This window comes from Anabas testudineus, chromosome 7 (genome assembly GCF_900324465.2).
Source record: "Anabas testudineus chromosome 7, fAnaTes1.2, whole genome shotgun sequence".
NCBI lineage: Eukaryota > Metazoa > Chordata > Actinopteri > Anabantiformes > Anabantidae > Anabas > Anabas testudineus.
In genome coordinates this window covers 18,972,103-18,995,140 of record NC_046616.1, presented here as the reverse complement: position 1 = coordinate 18,995,140, position 23,038 = coordinate 18,972,103, and the positions used below count along the sequence as shown (strand labels likewise).

The 23,038-nt window shown below is 41.5% G+C and overlaps 2 protein-coding genes across 6 annotated transcripts in view; one reads left to right on the top strand and one right to left on the bottom strand.

Annotated features, from left to right (window-relative positions):
• LOC113166743 (synaptotagmin-2-like) overlaps nt 1–5,857 on the top strand; it is a 45,283-nt gene extending 39,426 nt beyond the window's left edge. For 2 of the 3 annotated variants that reach the window (XM_026366881.1, XM_026366882.1), the window contains 6 exons: nt 580–717; nt 840–1,007; nt 1,566–1,733; nt 2,668–2,785; nt 3,135–3,268; nt 4,722–5,857. In XM_026366881.1, coding sequence (XP_026222666.1) covers nt 580–717; nt 840–1,007; nt 1,566–1,733; nt 2,668–2,785; nt 3,135–3,268; nt 4,722–4,937 — 942 coding nt within the window. In that variant the 3' untranslated portion in view covers nt 4,938–5,857. The remainder of the gene's footprint in view (nt 1–579; nt 718–839; nt 1,008–1,565; nt 1,734–2,667; nt 2,786–3,134; nt 3,269–4,721) is intronic. The other variant, XM_026366883.1, reaches the window with a different exon arrangement.
• A 5,164-nt stretch (nt 5,858–11,021) lies between these two features.
• Nucleotides 11,022–21,505, bottom strand: LOC113167493 (protein phosphatase 1 regulatory subunit 12B-like). Of its 3 annotated transcripts, none has more exons than XM_026368146.1 (8): nt 20,930–21,505; nt 17,705–17,721; nt 17,437–17,566; nt 17,113–17,217; nt 16,975–17,025; nt 16,789–16,839; nt 15,985–16,055; nt 11,022–12,927 (listed from the first exon to the last, which is right to left on the bottom strand). In XM_026368146.1, the coding sequence occupies exons 1-7, from the start codon at nt 21,029–21,031 to the stop codon at nt 16,014–16,016; spliced, it is 498 nt and encodes a 165-aa protein (XP_026223931.1). In that variant the 5' UTR covers nt 21,032–21,505; the 3' UTR covers nt 11,022–12,927; nt 15,985–16,013. The 3 variants fall into 3 exon arrangements, with proteins under 3 accessions (XP_026223931.1, XP_026223932.1, XP_026223930.1); XM_026368147.1 differs by having other exon boundaries at nt 15,985–16,052; XM_026368145.1 differs by lacking the exon at nt 15,985–16,055 and having other exon boundaries at nt 20,930–21,504.
• Nucleotides 21,506–23,038: the final 1,533 nt, after the last annotated feature.

Sequence of the window (23,038 nt, the reverse complement as noted above, 5' to 3'; positions counted from 1 at the left end):
TTACAGAAGTGAGTCATAGTAATCTGAAAACCAGTTCCTAGTACTAAATGCTTGATAATCTTCATTTTTATAATTGAAAAAGGCAAATTTCTAGATGCTCTTGCACCGCTGTTGTATGAGATTGCATTTTAATGTGAGCTGTCCCTGTTTTTTTTCTGTCCACCCTGTATATTGACTGTTTTTATTCTGTTGTTTCTCTTTTTCTAACTCATTCTCTCTGTGTCTCTCTCCACTCTTTGCACACGGTATTTCATTAAAATGACATTTCTACAACGTTATGTAGTCTAGGGGGAAAATCCCCTGCCTGTGAATTTAACATAGCATTAGAGCTCATGGGAAAAAGAAAACAGCAAATGGTGTCACCCAAGAATTAGTGAAATCAAGTCAGGTTGCAACTGTGGTCATCGATGAACAGATTGCATTAGTAGCACCGGGGTAAGCGGGGGTAAGTGGCAGGTAGGTGCTGTGACTAACCCGACTGCGGATGCCCCGGGTCTGGTGTTCAGCACAGGTGCCACGTCAGAACTGTCCTCTCACTCTCTTCTTGTGCCACCCCCGCCCCCCTTCTTGTGTTTGCAGAAACTACAGGATGACGATGATGAAGAGGACGATGTTGAACCTGGACTCACTGGGGATGAGAAAGAGGAAGAAGTGAAGGAGAAAGAAAAGCTTGGGAAGCTGCAGTATTCCATAGATTATGACTTCCAGGAGAACAAGGCAAGATAAATAAGAACAGGATCAGGGGCATTGCGAGGGGGTTTCATTTTCCTTTCAGATGCGAGTAAGAGAACAGTATGTACTCATTTCTAACACACCTCTCCTCCATCCTTCCTCCCAAGCTCACTGTGGGAATCCTGCAAGCAGCTGATCTCCTCTCCATGGACAGCGGTGGCACCTCTGATCCCTATGTCAAAGTCTTTGTCCTCCCTGACAAAAAGAAGAAGTTTGACACAAAGGTTCACAAGAAAACGCTTAATCCTGTCTTCAATGAGACCTTTACCTTCAAGGTAAGCAGAAACACCTTAAGGTCACCCTTTACCTATTACTTATTAAAACAACTTTGTGCATCGACTTGTTTGATGTGTAGACAGCACTTGTAAAAGGTGAAGTGCTCTTCCTTTTTTCTTTTTTCCTTTCTGGGCTTAGCTGCTGCTCAGATTTTCATTTCTTTTTCACCAACACTTCTGGCCGGCAGTGATAAAACGCAACCCAGATATTGAAGGTGTCTGACAAGGAGAAAGTGGAAGAGAATCGAATTAAGTAAGAGGGCCACCTATGGTGCAACTTGACTGCTGACACAGCTCTATAAAAACTGTTTCTTTAAAAGACCTTTACCAGCCCAGCTCTGCTGAAACAGCATTTTATCAAGTCAGGCAATTCTAGCTCCAGGGCAGCGTCACAATCCGTTTCTCTGTGTAGTTCTGACCTGGCTGTTTTTATTATTATTATTATTGTGTCACAAACCATTAAAGAGAAGAAATGTATGACTAGTACTTAAGGATTTATCAGAAACCATCTCAAAGTGATAAAACAGTCTAAAAAGGGCTTGGTGGTTGTATTTCCAGATTCCATTCCAAGAGATGGGAGGAAAGACTCTGGTGATGTCCGTCTATGACTTCGATCGCTTCTCCAAACATGATGTCATCGGAGAAATTAAAATCCCCATGAACACGCTTGACCTGGCTAAGCCAATAGAGGAGTGGAGAGACCTGGACAGCGCAGATCAAGAAGAGGTGAGGAGAGGAGACACAGCCATGGATTTGACATACACCAATATTATTTTAACAAATCCTTAGGATTCTCAGGTTTATCTATAGAAAAAAAATACATCTGCTTTTAGCCTCCTCAATATGCCCTTTTCTTTTTGTCAAACAAACTATGTTAGGGTTCAAACTTATCTTTGGCATTTCTGTTCTGCTGTGTGTTGTGACTTATCAGCAGGCATACAGTATACACTGATACCGTTCTACCCGTAATAAGCCACTGTCAGCTGATAGTATCAGTCAGGCTCAGTCAGATCACTGTACCTTTGCTGTAGAAGTCGTTCTGCATCTTAAATGTAATCATAATGCTAGTTGTAAAGAAGCTCATAAACATACTGAAACACTTTGAATCAAATTTTCCACAAGCTGGCAACAGTCAGTAAAACCACTTTCCATTAAAAAGCCCGTGGATGGGTTTACTCATCTTCTGATGACATAGCACGAAAATAACCAGAAGCACAAGGTGGTTCTGTCTGTTTGCCAGCGAGGTTCAAAAGGGTGAAGGAGACACTTTTTAATTTTCCAACTAGCTCCACTGCTTCCTGTGTATCCACACAGCATGTAATGTGGTGCTTTCACCATTATGCTGCACTGCAATATGAAAAGAACAAAACGGTTTTAATCAATGAAACTGCTGCTTCCCCAGAGCCATTTTAGGAAGAAATGCATTAAAACGCACTTTATTTTGCTAGCTCCAGACATTTTATTAACTTTGAAAAGACCCACTAGATGTGCTTAAAAATCATTCCTCCTGCTATTACACCAGTAACCACAGCAGGAACTGTCGATGCTGGCAACGTGCTTTAAACATGTGATATAAAGAGGACAGCTTGTGTAGCTTTGTGTTGCAGATCAAACATCAGCCCCCCTTTTAACGTTGTCTCACCTTCCCTCCTCCTCACAGCCGGAGAAGCTGGGTGACATTTGCATCTCTCTGCGCTATGTCCCCACTGCTGGAAAACTCACCATCTGTATTCTGGAGGCCAAGAACCTGAAGAAAATGGACGTGGGTGGGCTGTCAGGTACTGTATACACGGAGAACTGAGCCTCAGATGTTGCATCTAAATCTTTCACAGTTTGATAAAAATTGCAGCTTCGCTGTGCTCAATGAGAAATGTGGCGGCTTGCAGCGGGACTGCAGTGTATGAAGGGACATGCCTGTGAGCAAAGCCATTAGCTCTGGCTTGTCCTGCTCACGTGCTGACGCTGCAGTACTCACTATGCAGCAGTGTTCACTTCCTCTGACTTCAGCGTTGGCCCCATCTGTTGGCGCGTTACAGCATCGCAGCCCAAACATGCACGCTCGGGGAGTTCTTAACTTGATGTTGCCTTTTTTTTTTTTTTTTTGTTTCGTTTTGTTTTTTTTTTCAGATCCCTATGTGAAAATTAACTTGCTGCAGAATGGAAAGAGGCTGAAGAAGAAGAAGACAACAGTGAAAAAGAACACTCTGAATCCTTACTACAACGAATCCTTCAGCTTTGAGATTCCTCTTGAGCAAATGCAGGTAAGGACATTTTACACCCTTGAAAATCTGTCAGAGGCCAATCTGGTCAATGTGTCATTATCATCCTTTAATTGTCAGAATACATTTGATGACGAAAAAAAACATTTGTTAATCCTAACAACCTTCAGATATTATACAGTAGGTTGATGTTACACAGTAACTGACATCTCAGAGGAAGTTTTTTTTTTTTTTCAGTGAAGTGTTGATTCGATTAGCAGAGGTGTCTAATCCTGGTCCTCGAGGTCCACTGTCCTGCTAGTTTTCCTACTATCTCTGTCCTACCCACTGCTGAGTGTTCAGCCAATCAGAAGCTGGAAGAGCAGGGCTGGTTGCAAAACAAGCAGGACAGTGGCCCTCGAAGACCGGGGTTGGACACTCCTGGATTAGAGGATATACTGTACTGTTGTTGAAGTATCCTACATTACAGTGTTTCTGTGTGTAATGTAGTACAGTCACTGAGGTAGAGTGTATCTGACTGAATTAGGAAATACTACCTTAAAAATATTCATGTTAATACAAATAATACAGTCTACAGAAACAAGACCAGAGGTTTTTTTATGCTGTGTTATTTATTTCTAAGGATTAAATTAGCCCAAAATCATAGATTAAAAAAGCAAAAACCAGTAGAAACCAATTTTACAACCAACCAGACCTGTAAATTATGAAGCTGATCAAACATACCAAGCTGGAGCCACAGCTGCATCAATGATTAAAAATGTAAACGTGAATTTAAAAATAATGAAAATCATCTTAAAATTGAAAATCTAAAGAAGAAGCTAAAACAACTCAATGTGAGTCAGTGTTTCGTGTCACTTGTAATGCAACTTTAAATAAATGTAATGTAATGAGAACATATCACAGTAGGTTAAGCTCTGCACTAAACACTGACACCACTGAATTTGGGTTGGACTGGTAATAAAAAGGTGTCGTTTAATACACTTATTAACCAGCCACTTGGTGAGAAACATAACACAACAATAAGAGCAGCTGGTGTGTGTACAGTGTAGCCAAAAAGAAAGAACAACTACAGAACAATTCATTTAATGGAAATCAATAATTGACATTTTTCCATCACACAAGGATCAACTGTGATCTGATTTCATACCGTGCACAGCATGAGTAGTTTTCCACACAGCTGCAGGACACAGTGAAATAACTCCTTGCTAAAGCAAACAAAATAAACCTTTCTAAAAGTGTCAATGACTCATTTCAATATTTACTTTATAAAAATGCTGTTAAAAAGAAAAATATTATGATAATGTGTTTTAATAACTGATCACAGTCTGGGCTGCACTCGATGTGTTGTGCTGTGACTGCTGCACAGTAACAGCTAATCCATGTTTCATGAGTGAAAGCAGAATATACATGTATAAACCACGTTAACAGGACTTGAATGTAGTGACATCTGTGGACGTGTGAACCTCGTTGAACTGCTGTCTCTCTGTTCTCCCAGAAAATCCAAGCCGTGATCACGGTGCTGGATTATGACAAGATTGGCAAAAACGATGCCATTGGGAAGATCTGGGTGGGAAGCAAGGCCACAGGGGCCGGGCTGAAACACTGGTCTGACATGCTGGCCAACCCCCGTCGCCCCATTGCCCAGTGGCATCCACTGCAGCCGGAGGAGGAGGTGGACGCCTCCCTCGCAGCCCTGACTGCCAAGAAGTAAACTCCCACCAGAAAACACATCGCCCCCCCCCCACCTCCACCTACCTGCCCACGCATTTCCCATCATTTTCCCCCACGTCCCCACACATCAGTGTATATTCCAGAAGAACACCCCGACTGCACATCCGCTCCCTCCACCCCTCTTTCCCACCGCCACCTTTCAAAAGATCCATAGAAACCATTCGACGTGATGGGAAATCTAGTTTAAACCAGAATAATGTAATATTAAATCATGTTACTGAAAAAAAAAAAAAAAAAAAAAGAAGACGAAGAAGTTGCAGGATGGACAGATACTGTTGATTTCCTTTAGATCTATTTTTGTATTGGGGTTATGGCTCTATTAATAAGAATACAGCGCAGACTATGAAGAACAGGTAGAGTGCGATACGGGAATGTGGTGACAGAGGGGATCAAACATACATTCACTCGTATTGTACTCCTCACCCCTTCACCTTAGCGACACAGTTTGCTTAGAATAGTGCTTAATAATAAAATGCTTTATACTGCCATATGATAGAGAAATAACACAAGCAGGTCCATTCCTTGGGTGTATCGTGCACCATGTTCCTCACCTGCCAGTTATCATACTAGATGATTCTGTTCGTTTGAAGTACATTCCTAGAGTTGGGTAGCAAGTAGGGATAGGCATACTGTATATCCAGTTACCCACAGACACACTGCCTTTTCGATTAGTTAACCCTCCACCCTTCGTCTCAGGAAAACTGAGAGGAAACTGGAACTCCATGCCTTTTTTTCTAAACGGGTTTGTTATTATTCCAATACTCCATTTGGTGAAAAATAGAAATGTTGGCTTCAAAAGCTCAACCGCTTGTGTTTTTTTAAAAATGTTTTATTCTTTTTTGCTTTTCTGTGACGTATGGCACGCGATTACTGTCAGTTTGTCCATGAAATGGTACATCAGGGGGGAGAGGGGGGGGAGGGATTCAGTTTAAAACAAAAAAAAAAAAGGAAAAAGACAAAAGAGGGGGGAGGGATTTGTGTACAGGTATTTTTGATAAAAGGTTGCATCTGTCATCCGAACAACAAAAAGCAAGGGGAATATCAGAGCGGGTACAACACAGACTGATTCCAGCCACCACTGATATTGACAGTGATATTTACCAGGTGTCGATTACTGCCTGCAGGCTACCACCTCCCGTCCCAACGCCTCTGATTCTGTATCTCGCTCGTTCAGTGCTACTGCCATTAGTCATGGACTTGACACAAGGGTTTTACTTCAAGGGAATCCCTATAACCGTCTTACAGTCATAAAGGAGACAAGCCTTCCAAGTAACAAAATAAGCAATTTTCAACTACCAGGGACGCCTTCCAGTTAGTGGAGTTGTTCTCTTAGTTTCTTTCTTTTTCTTTCTCTTCCCTTCAGTCTCTTTTCTCCTTTCATTTAGCCAGGTGCATTTTATTTTACGTAATGCTTTAACACTTTTATTCCTCAAGCACTTTAAATCCAGATGTTCCATTTAAGGACCCTCAGAAACCAGAGCTTTAATTATTTGTGTTAATCGTAGCTGCTGGTTTAAAGAAAAAGAAAAAAAAAAGAAATAAAAAAGCAAGGGAGTGCATTATCGAAGCCCTTTTTTTTTTGTTTGTTTTGTTTTGTTTTGTGCTTCAGCTTTTTGAGGATGTGTTTTGTATGTGTTCAGTTATGACGTTTCTCATTTGATTGCAAGGATATAGTCTGGAAGAAGGCACTGATCCATGTGTATGTTATACACAGCTTACCAAACTGTTGAATTTAATTGCACTACTGGGTATTACTCTGCTGTTTGATCCTTGAAGGGTTTTTTTTATTTTTTATTTGTGATAAAATGTTGTGAGATTGAACTTTTCTGTGGCACGTGTGGCGAACCAGACAGGTCTCCTCTCATATCTGTGGACTCCTGGCGAGAAAGAAAGACACATTTCAAGTGGACGCGGCTCCGAGGCTCGTTCACAGGCCGTAATTGGCGTGGCGAATTTGTAAATTGATGTTCTGCTGAAGACAAATACCAAAACAATTGTTTGACCAAAACCAATCAGCCGCGAATAATCTGGTCGAAGCTTAATTAAAGATGTTCTCCAGGGTGTTTGGACCCTGCTACACCTCCTAGCAGGTCTAGTTATTAATTAAAATCAGTGCTTCAAAAACAAAAAAAAAACAAAAAAGCCAGTGTGAAACTAATTGAGTTTTTAAACAGCAAGACAACTTTTTCTTTTTTTGTCTTTTTTTTTTTTGCAGTTTAATCAATGTTGGCTCTTATATCGTTCTCTCTGTTGGAACTTGTGACTCTTTATGTTTTAATGATCGACACTGACCATGTTTAGATTTCTGTTTTTTCGCCCCATATATATTTTCTTGTTTTATTTAGTTGATGCAGCAACACTAAAGAAAGGGCAACATGGAAGCAATCAAGCAACTCATCGGTGTGTAGTTTTGCCTATATACATAGTTCATAACACGTTGATACTGCATGTTTATACAAAATACTGTACATATGAGCATGTTTTAGAGACGAAGCAAAAATATCTCGTGTACGTAAATGGGTGTCATTTGTCAATTTAATAACACAACGAAGGGAAAAAACATGCACTGTATATTTTCTAAATGAAACAAATGTGTATTTATTTTCCATGAGGGTCATTGGAGAGAATGTCATGCCAATAGTAGAGTACTAATAACAACCTTTCCACGCCTGAAACTCTTAAGCAAGTGTGTTGTCCAGTGCTGTGTGTGAGCTCATGTAGGATGAAAATGTAGCCGCATGCTTGCTATCTAATTCCTTGTGATCAATTTCTTTCTTTTTTTTTTTTTATTTGTTTTGTTATTTAATTCCATTTATCTGCCATTGCTTTTGTTACAGCACTGATCTGAAGGCCAATGTTATACTTTTTTAAAATCTTTATTACTGTTGCTTAAAGAAATGTTTAAAATGTTTGTTGTTTGAGATTAGGAAGGGGGGGGGGGGGGGGGTTTCCAAGTCTGTAAGGTTGAGGATGAGTTGTTATCTGTGCCAGTACTGACCCTCAATGAAGTCTGTTAAATCTTTAAAAGCATTGTTTAAGGGTCAGAAAATAGAGAATCCCATACCAGTGAACACATACGACTTGGAATCCCTTCTTCTGTCTTCCTTCACTTTGAGGTTTTTACTTCTCACGTTGATTTAAATGACCTGAAACCCTTCACGGCTGTGTCTCTTTTACTGTGTTTATTATACAATATGTGTAAGTGTAAACAAGATAAATTAATAAGATAAAACTAAAGCCATAAAACTCAAGCACTAACTCTTCAGAGCTCAGCTGAGTAACTAGAGTTTATTTATGAAAAAAAAAAAAACAAGTCAGACATGTCTTAATTTTTCTTGGACAGTGATTCTCTTTGCATTCTGTTCAAAGGTCGTTTGGTCATCAAGATGGCAAAATCCATTTTCCTTTATATATGAGCATTGAGAACAGTTGTGAGTTTAGTAGAGTGAGTGTGTCTTTTTCTACTTTCAGAGCTGTTGATGTCCTTGTTTCATAGACGTAGCTGATTTTACAGTATTGTGATTAGTAATGTATATGCCTTGTTTTGATAGTATCAATAATAGATAAAATATCAAAATAGGTTCTCAATATTACGGCTAAAATTATATATATATGTGAATATGATCTATTGTTGGACTGAGTGCAATTTGTGAGCCTAACTGGGTCACTCTTTAAGTTTTTCCTCTTCAGGTTTAGCAACAGAATGTACTAGTGACTCCATGTACAATCAATAACACACTGCTGGTTTATGTTGGTTCATTTAGTAAACGTCGGGAGCAGCAAAAGAGATCGTTAGATTAGATCAGAGCTCCAACGATATCAAAGCAAAAAGAGAGAAACTTAAACCAGTGGCAACCCAAGTTTTAGGCCTAAATCCCTCCCATAGAACTATGCATAGAGTTATTTTCACATACACAAAAAGTATATCAAGTACAGAAATTCAAAAGTTTATTATGTCGTGCATATGATGCTGAGTTTCCTTTTTTTGCTTATAGTTAAATGAGAAGCTTAATATCCACTCCAGGAGACGGGAGTTAGCTTAGCATAGAGACTGGGAGCAGCGGGAAACGGCTGGATGATCAGTGTCCATAGAGGTGTTTGTCCTGTTTCCCCGTCTCTCCGCTAAACTAAACTAACCAGCTTTGTACTTAACGAACTGAAAAGAGAGCAGCATCTCATCTAACTCGGCAAAAAAGTGAATGGGTGTATTTCTCACTAAGTCAAACAGTTTTTTGTTTTTTGTTTGTTTGTTTGTTTACTTTGCTTTAGTCACTGATTTTTAACATTTTTTTATCCTGAAGTAAACACTAAACTGCCATCCATCTCCAGTGTGCTGGGACACTGCACATTTTCAAATGCAATACTATATCTGTTCACTGTTCAGTGTAATGCTACAGAGTGTGACCAAATCGCGCACTGAGAGTTATTCCGTTACAATATCTCAGTGCTTTTCGACAAATACTGCCAGTATCTGATTACACTCTGCCCACAATCGTCGTCACCGCTGCTTGACTCCACAGCGGCGGAACAGAGCGCGTCAGGCGATGAGGCAAATGCTATTACAGGTGAATTTATAGCACATTTTATTACAAATAAGACACCGTTTTGTTCTTATTTCCTTTCACTGCTCAGGTCACCACAATCACAAGTTCTATGGGGGACAGAGAGCGGGAGCCGTGCGTGTTTGTGTATGTGGGTTACATCAATGAAGTGTGGGCCCTTTAGCAGCACTGGAATATTTATATATATGACAATAATACAGAACCGGTCTGCATGGCGGGATGCATTACTCATACTTAAATGTCCATCTGTGTGTGTGTGTGTGTGTGTGTGTGTGTGTGTGTGTGTGTGGCGGTGAGACAGGATCAGTTATCGCTTCAATATGAGGGTCTATCTGTTCTGTTGATAGCTGTGTAGATGTACAATACCTTATGCACAACTGCATCTGAAACGTGGGTGCTGTTTCAGAGAGTGCAGAGACAGTTTTAGAGCACCGTTCACGCGGCTAGTTGTGTTTGCTTTCTTCTTTCTCTCTCTCTCTTTTAACAAACGCTGGGATTTAAAAAGGGAAACCATTCAAAGTTCAGCAGAGCATCTTACCACCATGTCGAAATGTGTTGAGAAGCCTCTCAGCAGGTGAAGACACCGCTTTGAGACATGCCGTCCCGTCTCCTCTATTACTCGCTGTATTTCCTCTTTGTATTCTTGTGCATATGTGTAACCACGCAGTCCCTTTTGATTTGTTGTTGTTTTCTTTGTTTGCTTGTTTTTGCAGTGTATACTTCTAATGTAGAATGTAGGACTCTGTCTGAATCAATGCCAAACATATGTTGTCATAGTCCTGCACATTTGCTTTTCCTTCGTGTCTTTGTCCTGTTTATATGTAACCAGCTATGTACCATCAGAGAATATATGTGTTACACTGACTAGGAAGCAGGCTCGTCGAGGTCTCCACTGAAGCTACCTTTTGTTTTCCGGAGAGTAAAGAATGCCGGCCTTCATGTTTCCAGCATGGACATACTGCATACTGCCAAACATGCAGGACCGTACCAGTTTCCCTTCTTCAGCGCTTAGTCCTCCACCTCTCATCCCTGGTGCAACCGTATTCTCAAGACTCTCTTTGTTTTTCTTTCCACCACCTCCCTTTTTCTTCTTCTTCTTCTACTTCTTCTTCATCATCTTTTAAAGCATCGGGGGACAGCCAGGTTGTGTCCTCTAGCTGTGTTTCTTCGTGTCTAGTGTCGTGGTGCGCGTGTTCATGTCAGTACTTGTGCCTACTGTGGATCGCATGCTTTAGCCCTTGACTGGACACAAACGTTGCTCACAAACTCCTCTTGACCCTTATGTGGACAAACGTTGGGGATCCTTATAAAGTTACCAAGGGAACCAAATAACTTAATACAAATTTATCATATGTGTTACCAGTTCTGTAAAAAACAAATAGGAAATAAAGGCCTTTTAATTACCATGACCCGTCTGTGTTTAATATTCAGTGTGTTCAGCTCAGCTGGCTCCTAATAATCTCTCTGCTTCTGTTGCATAAGAAATGAATATCACACAGTGAAACTGTTCCATCCCTTTACAGTTTATTAAGCAAAGTGAGTAAACCAATCTGTGCATATTAATCATGAACACATTTCAAACAGTTCAATACCATATTCTGCATACAGTAGTTCAATATGACTCATACTGGACTGCATCTTATTCATAACTGTGAGATCAGCTTTCTGAATGTGAATAAAGGTGACACTGCTGTTACATGCTTGGACTCCAAAGCCGTGACTTTGGTAAAGAAACGCTGGGGTCAGCTCAGCCGTTAAGTAAGTGGAAGACAGATAACCAAGTCGTTCATGTCTCTAGCTCACCACAGCTAAAAGAATTTTAAATATGAAGCCAAGTCTGACAGTTTTATGCATTAAATATGAGACGGTACAGAAATAACACTCTCTGTTTGGAGCTATAGGGATGATCTCATCTGCTTTCCTTTGAAATGTTTCGAATAAAGTGAAGGTAACGTCACGGTGGATCTGCTCCACGAGGAACAGCTGCAAAGCAGCGGGCTCATTCACGGGTTTTATATTTCAAATTCTCGATTTCATGTTGTTAATATTTGACACCCCGAATGTTGTGAAATGTCAGTGTAACATAATGCAGTGTAAAAGCACCAGTAAACATTGGCTCTAAAAACTGATGCGCTTTCTAAAAGCTGGAATCAAAGCAGAACTGTGAACTCAGTGTTTAGACAATAATTAAATCTGTTTCAGTCCATGTATGATTTGAGCATTTGTGTTTTTCATCAGTGAACACAAAGATGGGCAACAGGCCGACCAAAGGAACTGGGCTAGTTCTTTGAAAAGGAACAGTAATAGATTAAAAGATAAAAGATTAAATCGAAGAAATGCATAAATAAATAAATATATCTATTTTACGAACCATAACATAGTGCACTGTCTTTTACACACACACACACACACACACACAGCCAAAAGAAAAACATGCAAACAAAAGTATTAACACTCAGCTACTGAAAACACAAATAACTGACGAACAGAATGTGGAAAACAATAAATTACATTATGGAAACTTTAACATTCAGATGATTGATTTACGATGCCCAGTAATTTAAGGTCACACTGTCAATTTGTATTTTGCACTTTCAGATTAATACTGAAAACTGTAAAAAACAAACAAACATGGATGTTGTAATGTCATCAAAACATCTATAAAAGAATGTTTTTGTCAATGTTTTTCACCCAAAACTTACATAGTAATAGCTTCATTTTGCAGATCTAAAGTAAAAAGAATGACAGAAGCTGTGAATAAATATTCCTTCATTTGCCTTTTGATCCTCCAGATCTTACACTTTCCTCGAAGGAGACTTACATTAGGACCTTGATGCTTTGCCATGATTACAGAGATACAGTATGGTGTGATTATTTCAGTAGTACCAAATATTTACATTCAGTGACAGAAGTGGCTTCACTCTAAATTAACACAACATTAAAAAATGTGCAGTGCACAAAGCAACAAGCCTAAAGTTTCAATGTGATGTGTGGGTGTGGTATTAGATACAGTATCTTCATGCAGACCCCTTGGACAGAGCCTCAAAATAGCATTCAAACTAAACAAATGGTCCCTATTTGATGATGTGAATATACTGTATATTACAAAATGATAACTAATCAGGTAGAAAGAATCACTGTGACTCCGTCACACATGATCAAATCTTTTATATATCTCAACACTTCTCTTTAGATCTAGAAATTTATATCTGCAATGCAGCCAAAATGGTCCATCTTCATAAATTACAAGTCGGTACATCATCAAAAAAATTCAAAAATCAGAACCTCCGCAGACACAGAACTGGAGCTTCAGACATCTTTTCATTTGGACAGTTTGCTGATGACTCGAATGAGTGCCCCGTTCTCATCCTTTAGCCTCTGGTTGTCTGACTTCAGCTCTGTTAAGATCTGGGACAGCGAAAGAAAAAAGTTAGAAGCTGATTATAACATCATAGTTTGTGTCCGTATCAGAATGTGAGCACTGAAAGCTTCAGGTGGTACAGCTGGGGCTGTTAATGATCAATGATCACGGTCTTCAATCATCTCTACAAACAAGTGGTGTGAGAGTTTGAGGCCAGGCAATGAGGGCGTGCTCTACCGTACTCTATCATGCAGCGTGGAGTGACTTTGACAGGATGTGTGGAAATAAAGTCAAGGAGAGAAACCGAGAGAGGGTCCGTTTCTGAAAAGTAGGTCAGGCCTCTCATGAGGAGCAGTGACTAAAAATAACCACCCTCTTTGTCAAAGTGTTTCCCCTCTACTAGAGACAAACAATAGCCCTGTGCACGAGCTGTGACACGTTACCCGAGCTGGTGAATGAGCAAAGGCATCAGGCATCGACATGCTTGTAACCGGTGGCACATCACATGTTTGGAGACTGTTCTGTGTGGTCATAGTATAATAATCTAAAATTCAAGTACACAAATCAATCTCGAAGAAGACGAGTGCCACATTCATCTGCAGAGTAAATACAAACCACAACCAACAACTAGTTAGTTGAGGTGATGTAGATTAAACAAATGCTGGCTGTATTTTCTTTTACCAGTCAAGTTGTTTCCTCTGTCTCTGGGCAGGAGGAAATGGCTCAGTTAAGATAAAGTAATTTAAAGTGTCTGCCGGCTGTGACCTCATATTTAGTACACAGATAGATATTATCATCATCAGAAAGAAAGAAATGTCTTTTTTATAAATGACAAACTAAACTATTCCTTTAAATTCTTTCTCTAACATGGTTCATGAAGTAAAACTAATTAATATGTGTTTCTCACTCCGTAGCACAGGACGTGTTCATCCTGTGAGCTAATGAAGTCTCACATGTCATTTCATTTCCTTGGAAAACACCTCTGAATTGATTATACAGCACATTACACCGAACCCTCATGTGTTTCACTGTGTCAGAGTCATGGAACAAATTACTACCACGGATGCTTATTTTAGACGTTACCAAAGAAAGAACCTCCTAAGGGAGCCTCACACACCATGAATGTAACTAAAAATACACTTCAAAGGAGGCTTATGAGAAATATTTTGGTAATTGGGGCAGTAGGGTTTCATCTGATGGTCATAAAAGAGAACGGGTTAAAAAAATAAAGAGTGCAGAGGAAAAGGCAGCGTGAGGGGATGAGCATCGGGATGGTGCAGGACCTGCCTGAGAGGAACACAGCAGAGGAGAAGGGGTCTGTAGAGGCACCAGGAGGACAGAGGAATGTAGAAGTTATGTGGCTGAGGAAGGGGATAGCACGAGGGAGGGAGGACAGATGACGTCGGAGGATCAGAGGTCCTCCGTCTCCGGCATAGAGGCTGTCTCAGAGAGGCGGGCAAGGACGCGCAGCATGGCTCTGTTCTCAGCCAGGAGACACTCGTTCACCCTCCGCAAGGTCTGGAGCTGAGCCAGAGCAGGGAAAGCCTGCACAGAGGAGGACAGCAGAGATACAGGGGCAGACAGAGAAAAGCGTGCAGGGAGCCAGGCCATGTGCAAAGAGAAAGAGTGTCAGGGAAACTGCGCACATATCCACTCAGACAGGCACCCACACACCCACACAGACGAGAAAAGAACAACAGATCTGAAGGACTTATATAAACAAACAATTATACAAGAGGGAGATATCGAGAAGGATGGACGCGGGGAGTAGTGGGGTGCTGCAGTATTATATGTTACAGCTTTGCAAAGGAGCGGGAATTAAAATTCAGAGAAATTCACATAACCTCAAACTCCCACTATTTCAGACTTTACACAGGAGCCTAGAAATGAATATGATTAATCCCCCCCCCCCCCCCCGCCCTTCTTGGCCTGACTTCTTGAGGTAAACCTCAATGTGGTTTGTCAGAGAAGTCTGTGGTTTGACACCATTCCTGAGGGGGAGCCACAGAACACACACTCACACACCAACACACACACACCACTTGTAGCATTTCCGACTGCCAAAACACACTTTTGAAGACATAAATGTGTCCTCGGACAGCCAGCTGCTTCTTGCAACAGCAACACACATGTACGAAAAACAAGTAGAAACTAACCTTTGTTTGAGGCTTAACAGTTCATGCATTTAGAGTAAAACAGCACAGTGTCTGGGGAGGTAGGCTTGGCAAGAGGAAGGGAAAGGACAGAGTGAGGAAAGAATGCATAATCACCAAAGTCCTTTCTGACGCTCACTTAGTGTTGAGCTCTTTGATATTAAATTAGTTCTGACCACACTATTGAGTCCTGCAAATAACACTGTGCAGATGCCAATAATTAAGTTTCAAAGGCCGTTGGAAACAACTGAGCTTCTCTGGATCGAATGTAAGACCAATCCGACACCAACACGAGTGTTTTATTAGTATTATAAACGAGAAAACACATGAAATCAGTCAAATATACAGTGCGAGCGGTTTAAGACCTTAAAAGGTAAAACCCCAACCCAAGTTCCATCCACTGTTGGCAGGAGATGTAGTAACAGCTATAAAGATGTGCTGATGTGCGCCATCTATAGGCAAGGAGAGTAACAGCTTCTGGAAGTTGACACCTGCAAATAACTTTCTCTTTTTTTTTTTTGTATGTAGCTAAAATGACAGGAGCAGTTTTAACATGTACAGCAGCTGTTACCCTGCAGGTCTCAAGTGCTGTTGCTGCTACTTTCCTGTAGGTGGCACCGGTGCGTGTGTAGAGCTGATCCTATGACTGAACAGCCCCACCTTGTGGCGGATACCAGCATCTCGTTAAACATGAATGAGTGACAGTGAGCGAGCGACAAGCCGGGTCCCTGAGGTGCTTGACATCAGAAGAAAATAAACAGGGTTTGTGCCTGTACCACTGTGGCATTCACAGTACTTAAAGTACTCTTACAGTTGAACTTACTAATCATGTGATATATATATATATATGTGCGTCCACACGTGTAAACATGCCCTAATCTCTGACAGACAGAGTCATGTGAGGTGACAGGCAGGTGTCAGTCACTCGTCTGTGTCATAGTGACCACTCACCATACCCCTTCCCCTGAGACCGCCTGCCCTCAGGGCTGGTACCCACAGCGGAACCGCAGTGGGGCGTCCTGCTGAGGGAACCACGACAACATGAAAGTCAAACATCTGTTGCTGGCAAACCACACTGCTGCATCTGTCCTGTTTCTGTTGTTCTCATCAGTGGCGGGCCTCTAGAGGAATACGATTTGCCTCAGTCGAACTGTAAATTCTTGCTGTGTAAATTTGTAAACTGCTTCCACAAACTATACAAACTATCTACTCAGGCCTAAAATGGCTCGGCTGCTCTGTCCTGTGCTTCATTGTGAAGCAGAATAGACGCAGTACAGTTGAGGAATGTCTCACAAAAGCAGGTCTTTTGCTCTTGGACGGGGTTTGGTATTCAGCTGGAACTAGGTCACAATGTTCACCCCAACAGTGGGATAAGTGGAGCAGGGGAGCAGCAGCACAGGCTCCTCCTTAGCCTGGCAGGAAGCAGCCCAGCAGAACACTGTGGTTAATGAGCCTGAAGCGTTAACCTTCCCTCTCCTTGAGTCCAAACCCACCTGGCTGACCCTAGGGTGTGCTATATGTACAGTATGTGCTTTGCTGTGTGAAAACACTTAAGGCGTGCTCGATTTAGAATGGGTGAGAGGGGCTTGGCTGGAAGAGTGCACCTTCAAGGACCGTTAGACTTATTATCATTGGGGGGGAAAAAAATAAAAAAAACATGACCGAGATAAATGAAACACAACCTGTAGTCGAGACAAAATAGATGCCACTTAACCGCAGAGTGAGTATGCACAATTTATTCAGGCACGGACTCACCTTTATTTCCTCCTCCATGTCTGACACTCTTTTTTCAAGAGCTTGTTTTTCCTGTAAATAAAGAGAAATCAACTTAGATCCTTAAAGAGGGAAGTCATTAGATAACGATTTGAAGTAAACAGGAAGCTTAAAGGCAAACGGCTTCATCCATTTTAATACTTGGCTAATGGCCACCAAGACACTTACCCTTTTCTCTGATTCAAGTGCTGTAGATCTCTCTGATATCCTGTCGTGTCTCTAGAAGTGAGAATGGTGTTGTTATTTATTGTGAAATACTGTACAGTCATGTCTCCATCAACATTTCTGACTGGTCAGTATCTGTACCTGAGTGACTTTCTCCAGCTGGGAACGTATCTTGACCAGTTCCTGTTTGCTGTCCTGCAACCTGGACTTGAGCTTCTCATTCTCTTGCAGCGCCTCTGCGTACATCTGACAAGGACAACAATAAGACAAAGGAAGTAGATTATCCCAGAAATTCTTATTTGTCTCAGTCAGTGGGAGTCAGCTAGTCGAAGGCTCTAATTATTAAAAAGTCAAGTCAAATCTCCATCTGCTGGTTCTGATCAACAATTATACTGTATCCAGAATGACAGCTTTGAATCAGTCCCAAGGGAACGTGCTGGCTTTAACAAAAGTAAGAGCTGCTACCTTCTTATAGTCTTTGGTAGTGGAGTCTTGTTCTTGTTTGTTTAGGGCAGCCAGCCTCGTCTCTCTCCGTGTATAAGAGCTGGTGCGGCCCATTGGTTTGTCTGTTGCCGTTTCTCCACTGGAGTCGTATCTGGAGGCAACATGGAGCATGGTCAGTGCACAATACTAACATATTTAGGACACTGATTTCCTTTTCTTTATTATTTATATATTTATTTCAGGAAGTGCAGTTCTGTGGGAGAGGAGGAAATCAAAGCTAAATCCTTACCTTGACAGCCTGTCATGCTGAAAAACAAAGAATAAGTCATATTAGCTCAATCACTCGCCACCGCAACAGCGTCTGTCGTGGTTACAGTAGATGCAGATCTATTCGTTTGATAAAACCAAACACAAGCTTGGCATGTGAAATATTTTCCATTTTGAGACAAGTGAGAACAAAAACAAAGCGTCGTCGGAGGCGTCGAGTCCCAGAAGGAAGCAGGGCATGCACAAGTGAGATATAATTCACATCAACACTGCACTAACAGGGTTCACACGGGTCAAAGCTCTCCGGTGAGCGTGGTTAATCTTTCAGAATAGGCGGCTGTCAAGCAAATGCCTGCAGCATAAAGATGACATCATGACATCAGGAGCTAAATATCTTGTGAGTGACGGATCAACAGCTGACCTCAGGCAACAGACTGATAGCACACTGTCCTGGCAAGCTTCCTGTCTGCTGTGATTGGTGTGGTCCGAAAGGCTGCCAACTTGTCTGTTGTGATCACAAACTGACTCTGTTTCCATTTTCGTGACAGAAGGAGAGAGGCCGTGCTATAATATCACAACAGGCTGATCTATGTCTACGATGCTGAACTGACCTCCTGCCAGGGAAAAACCTCTTTAAACACCTCTGTTTAGAAAAGCTTTGCAATAAACATCTTGCAGTGCAGGCTTGTTTTGGACGGCAGGCAGATGTACACTTTGTTAAAAACATGTGCTTTATAGGAGGGAAAGCTGATGTCAAAAAAGGAACACGGTGTGCTCACATTTGGAGAGATGAGGGATATTTCAGACAGCGTACAGAGGAACTATTCCGCAGCAAGTGTTTACACAAATCAGCCAGCGCTGCCTGTCCTTATGTGGTCATGTGCTAAAGCAGAGCTATCCAGGAAAAAACAGACCTCTATGACCTCAGATGAAAAAAAGGGCCCCGGATGGAGCCGAGAAGAGCTCTTACTCAGTCCAATCTCTTTGTTCAAAACGGAGAAGATCCCTCCATCACATTTGGTATTTATTCATTAATCAACTTGGATGATTGGACCCCTGGTTATATGAATAATTTATCACGAAGCCTGCTCGTTGAGGGATATGAACTCTTTCGAGATGATTCATTCCTGTGTGCAAACCTATTTCACACTAAAGGATTAGGAAATTGCTGAAATTAGTTTCTTAAAAACTTAATTCCGGTGAAATCTCGAGTGAGCCCAGAGGGCTTGATAGAAGTGATTGTTAGTAAAAGAGGGAATCTTTGCAGGGATATAGAAGCAGCACACGTGGCTCGACTGGGGGAGAAGACAACAGAGTATCAGACAGAAGGAAACGGGCGCTTGCTTGCACCACAGGCACTCTGTAAGCACAACTGCCTCCAGTATTACAGTATACATGTGATACTGTTAACAGCGGTTTGCTCACTTACTCACTTCTCCCCATCTTTCCGTCACAGCATCACCCCCTCCGAGCTGATTGGATGACTGCATTAGGAAAATCTGTGCTCCACTGTCTAATTTCTCTCTGCACTCCCACCACTGGAAGTGACACTGCACACACGTCCATGAAAAGACGTTTCTTCCACATTCACCCACTTCACCCACTTGTCCTTCTCTATTAGCTCTTTAATACATCTAAGACCTCCTGGTTACTATCTTCGTCATTCTCTTATCAAAGAGCTCTGACATACAAGGCATCTCATCCAGTGGTGGATAGACGACTAAAACTCAATCCAAAAATGGTAATTACAGGAGAGAAAGTCTTAACTTACATACACTATAATATTATCAGACTGATAATATTTATCCATCAATGCACACATAGCCTTTTACTGTTGTAACTGGTTCAGCTGGAGCTAATTTTAGCGTCTTTATGTACAGTTTGTTGAGCAGTGGTTCCCGAACGAGGGGCTGGACACTTTAAAATGAAATACAGTTGACTGCCAGATTAATAATCACTACATATGCACTATCCTAGCTTTTTTAATAAAGCTTTTTTTTTTACAATCTAGGATAATTTGTTGGCCTTGAAAGATATTTTAATGAAATCATCTGAATTTGTAGACACCAGCTTTATACTTGCATTATCAGCAAAACTGTAAACAAGCATTTCCCTTTAAAATGCATCAAGTATGGAGAGGTTAAGTAGTATAAAATTGAAATAGTCAAGTACCTCAAATGTTTACTCAAAGTACAGTGTGCTTGGTTATTTTCCACCACTGCTCACATCTGCCTAATGATGGGTGTGATCCAGTAATGCAAATGTGTTCCTGTTTATACCTCTTCCTGTTGCTCACAGCTGTAACACACATTGTATTTTACTAAAGAAGGTTGAAAACACTGCATCAAGTGCTAAAAACTTACTACACGAACCTGAACCCCCCACCAACACCCAACACCCCTGCATTGTACTTCCTCTCCCATGAAAACTCTGCCAATTCAGATTGGGCTGACATCATGGAAAATTAAGGCCTGAGCTTCACCATGGATACGGCACAGAGAGACTGGCACGTCTTGAAAAGAGAGCAAAGGAATGACAACATCCACAGCTAGCAACTTGACTACCATGACAGCATCTGCCTCGAAACAGAGCAGATCACGTTCCTGTCCGTCACTTTAAAATGTGCCTGTCACACAGTGTCCAGCTCAGTCCGATGTGCCGACATCAACACAACAGTCAAATAACGCCCACGAGAATAAGCCACTTAGAAAAAAACAAACAAACAAAAGACAAAACAGGAAATTACAGAAGGGATGCCAGAACCATAAAAGTGTGGTCAGGCACTGATTGCTTCAGAACATATACTAATGAGCGGTTTTAATAAACAGATTCAACAAAACAACTCGAGAGCAGTGAATTTCTTCATGTACAGTAAATATGCACTAGTTAAGATTAATAGGAAGTAACGCTGGTGCTGTTATTGAGGATAAATGTGTTCACATAGACATCAGTTAATCTATTAATTTCCAAACTCTTGACTTTGTCTGAAAATAACAATAAAGCAGTACAAAAAGGAAACAAAAACCTGCAAGCGAATGTTTAAAGTGATGCCTGCACATCCTAAAGGAATCTGGTTTATAGATCAGTCACTAACACCTGCAGGAAATAAGATGCCTTCTTTAAGAAGACTTAAAAAAGAATTATATATATAATTTACCTGCCTTATGAAAGTAACTTCACATTAGAGAGATAGGAACAAACTGTCCCTGTTTTATTTGTGACAGCATAAATGTTCAAATGTTCTTACTCTGTAGTTTTTGTCTGTAGGGGATGGAGAAGATGGTGGTGACTCTGTCAGTGACCGCCTGGTGCGAGTCAGGTCCTTGGTGCGCGGGTAGTAGGATGACATCGCCCTCCTCTAACCTGAACAAGCAGGGGTCAACTTCTACTGTAACAGTCAGCGAGACCGCCACCAGATGCCGACGCACAGATTCCTTCAGACAGCAGTGACGCGGATGCCCATGACTGCACTCCCAGGGAATTCTCAGCAGCAACAGGTGTGTGTGTGTGTGTGTGTGTGTGCGTTTCAGTCTGGCCTCACGCTCCCATGAGCTGCAGAGAGCTGTGGCCAAGTTTCAAATGTGTCTTAATGCCTTCCTCAACGCTCAGACAGCGAAGTAATAATCAAATGAGAATGACAAAAATCAACAGAACAAAAATAATCTCTGGTGGTAACGCGTTAGTTTGGAAATGATCATCCCTTGCCTCGCTCCTTCCGCACTGACGTCTGTGATGAAAAGTGGAAAAGTCTAAAAGAAAGCAGTCAAGAGAGAAAAGTTTGTTCCCTGTGCTGCCCCGTCATATGTTTCCCAAAGTTATACTCTCCATCCCCCTCCCTCTCCTCTCCTCTTCTCTCTCTCTCTCCTTCTCCTTTCACTGCTTGGTTGCCCTCCCAGTCCCTCCTAATCCCCACGCCTCTCGCTTCTCCCTTCTCTCTCCAGCTTTGGCAGCTTACTGTGGCAGCCTGCCAGGGGCTCGGCTGTGGCCAGACTCCGCACAGAGGGCTAAAATTGTCCACTGATGTGGACGAGGATAAGGGGAGGACAGCAGCAGTTTGTGTCCTGGGACGTCAACGGACAGCATTACCTGAGGAGCCATGGTTAACTGTAACTGTAGTTCTGCGAACCACACAGTGAGATGGAGACGAGATGCTGTTAGCATGTATGAATCTTACATGCATGTTAATGCTTGTGTGTGGTTCCCTTGGTTCTTGTCTCTTACAGCTGTGTTGACTCTTTTAAGGCTCATCTCATGGCTTTATAAAGTCTGCACTCTAAAATGACACTTACAAGCACTTCCTGACTTGATGTCACTTCACACAGGATGACGTGTTTCTTAACACCACCACAAATCACCCAATCTGCTTTATAATCTGAAAATGTGATGGCTTTGGTTTGATAAGGTTTGAGCAAAGTTCATTTTTGGTTTTCAGATTAATACTTAACTATTAGGTAGGTGACCTCATCACCACTATTACAATAATAATAAAAATATAAATAATAATGTGGTCAGAGTCAGGTAAAGCCCTGCAGAACACGGGAGGTAACAATAAGCTATTTAAACATGACCTCATTCCTCTGTGGTTTCTATGTGATAATGTCATCAGACTTCATCAGTGTGATTACTAGAGGCCTTTGCAGATTGTGAGGGGAGGACAGTCTCATTCTGTTACCTTTAGCAAAGCCAGACTAGTCGTCTCCCCAGGTCAAGTCCTTAGCTGTGTATGTGATGCATTGAGGCCGCTCTGTGCAGATGTCTATGGGGTGCCAAGCAGAGCAAGGGTCCACAAAAAAAAAAATCAAATTTAAATTGAAAAATTCAACACAGAGTGCACAGTGCAATACCCTTGGTTTATTGCTGCAGTGCCATTTTGACTTTTATGCTAAACTTCCCAAAATGCCTGCTGGCTGCAACTCCATGTTTACCACACAGAAATGAGAAAGTAGCATCAATCTTCTCATAAACCTCTTGGCAAGAAGGAAGCGCACTTCCTAAATGTCAAACTATTCCTTTAAACAACCCCCCTCTGCACCGGTGGGCTTATTACTATCTTCCTTTTATAGTGAGGTTCGCAGCACCTCTCTGTTCCTAAACTCACTCATCCCTGCTCCGAGCAAACAGACGGAAAGATAGGACTGAAAAAAGGTGAAGTAAGAAAAAATACTGAGTAAAAGAAATGATTCTTTGGCAAAGACCTTTTAAAGACACGATCTGGGTTTCATTTTAGTGCCAGTGAGCAACCATCCGCACCTAGTGTTGATGTAGAGGTGCATTTATTTGCATCTTGAGCTCTTATTAAGTAGATGTAGAGAGCTGTTTTGTGTTTGTGCATCAGAGATTCACTGTGTGGGCTTTT

Coding starts and splice junctions, on each gene's coding strand:
- LOC113167493 (XM_026368145.1), bottom strand. CDS start 21,031: ATGTCATCCTACTACCCGCGCACCAAGGACCTGACTCGCACCAGGCGG. Junction 17,218..17,436: donor CTACCAAAGACTATAAGAAG/GTAGCAGCTCTT, acceptor TGTCCTTGTCAG/ATGTACGCAGAGGCGCTGCA. Junction 12,928..16,788: donor ACATGGAGGAGGAAATAAAG/GTGAGTCCGTGC, acceptor TCGCTGTCCCAG/ATCTTAACAGAGCTGAAGTC.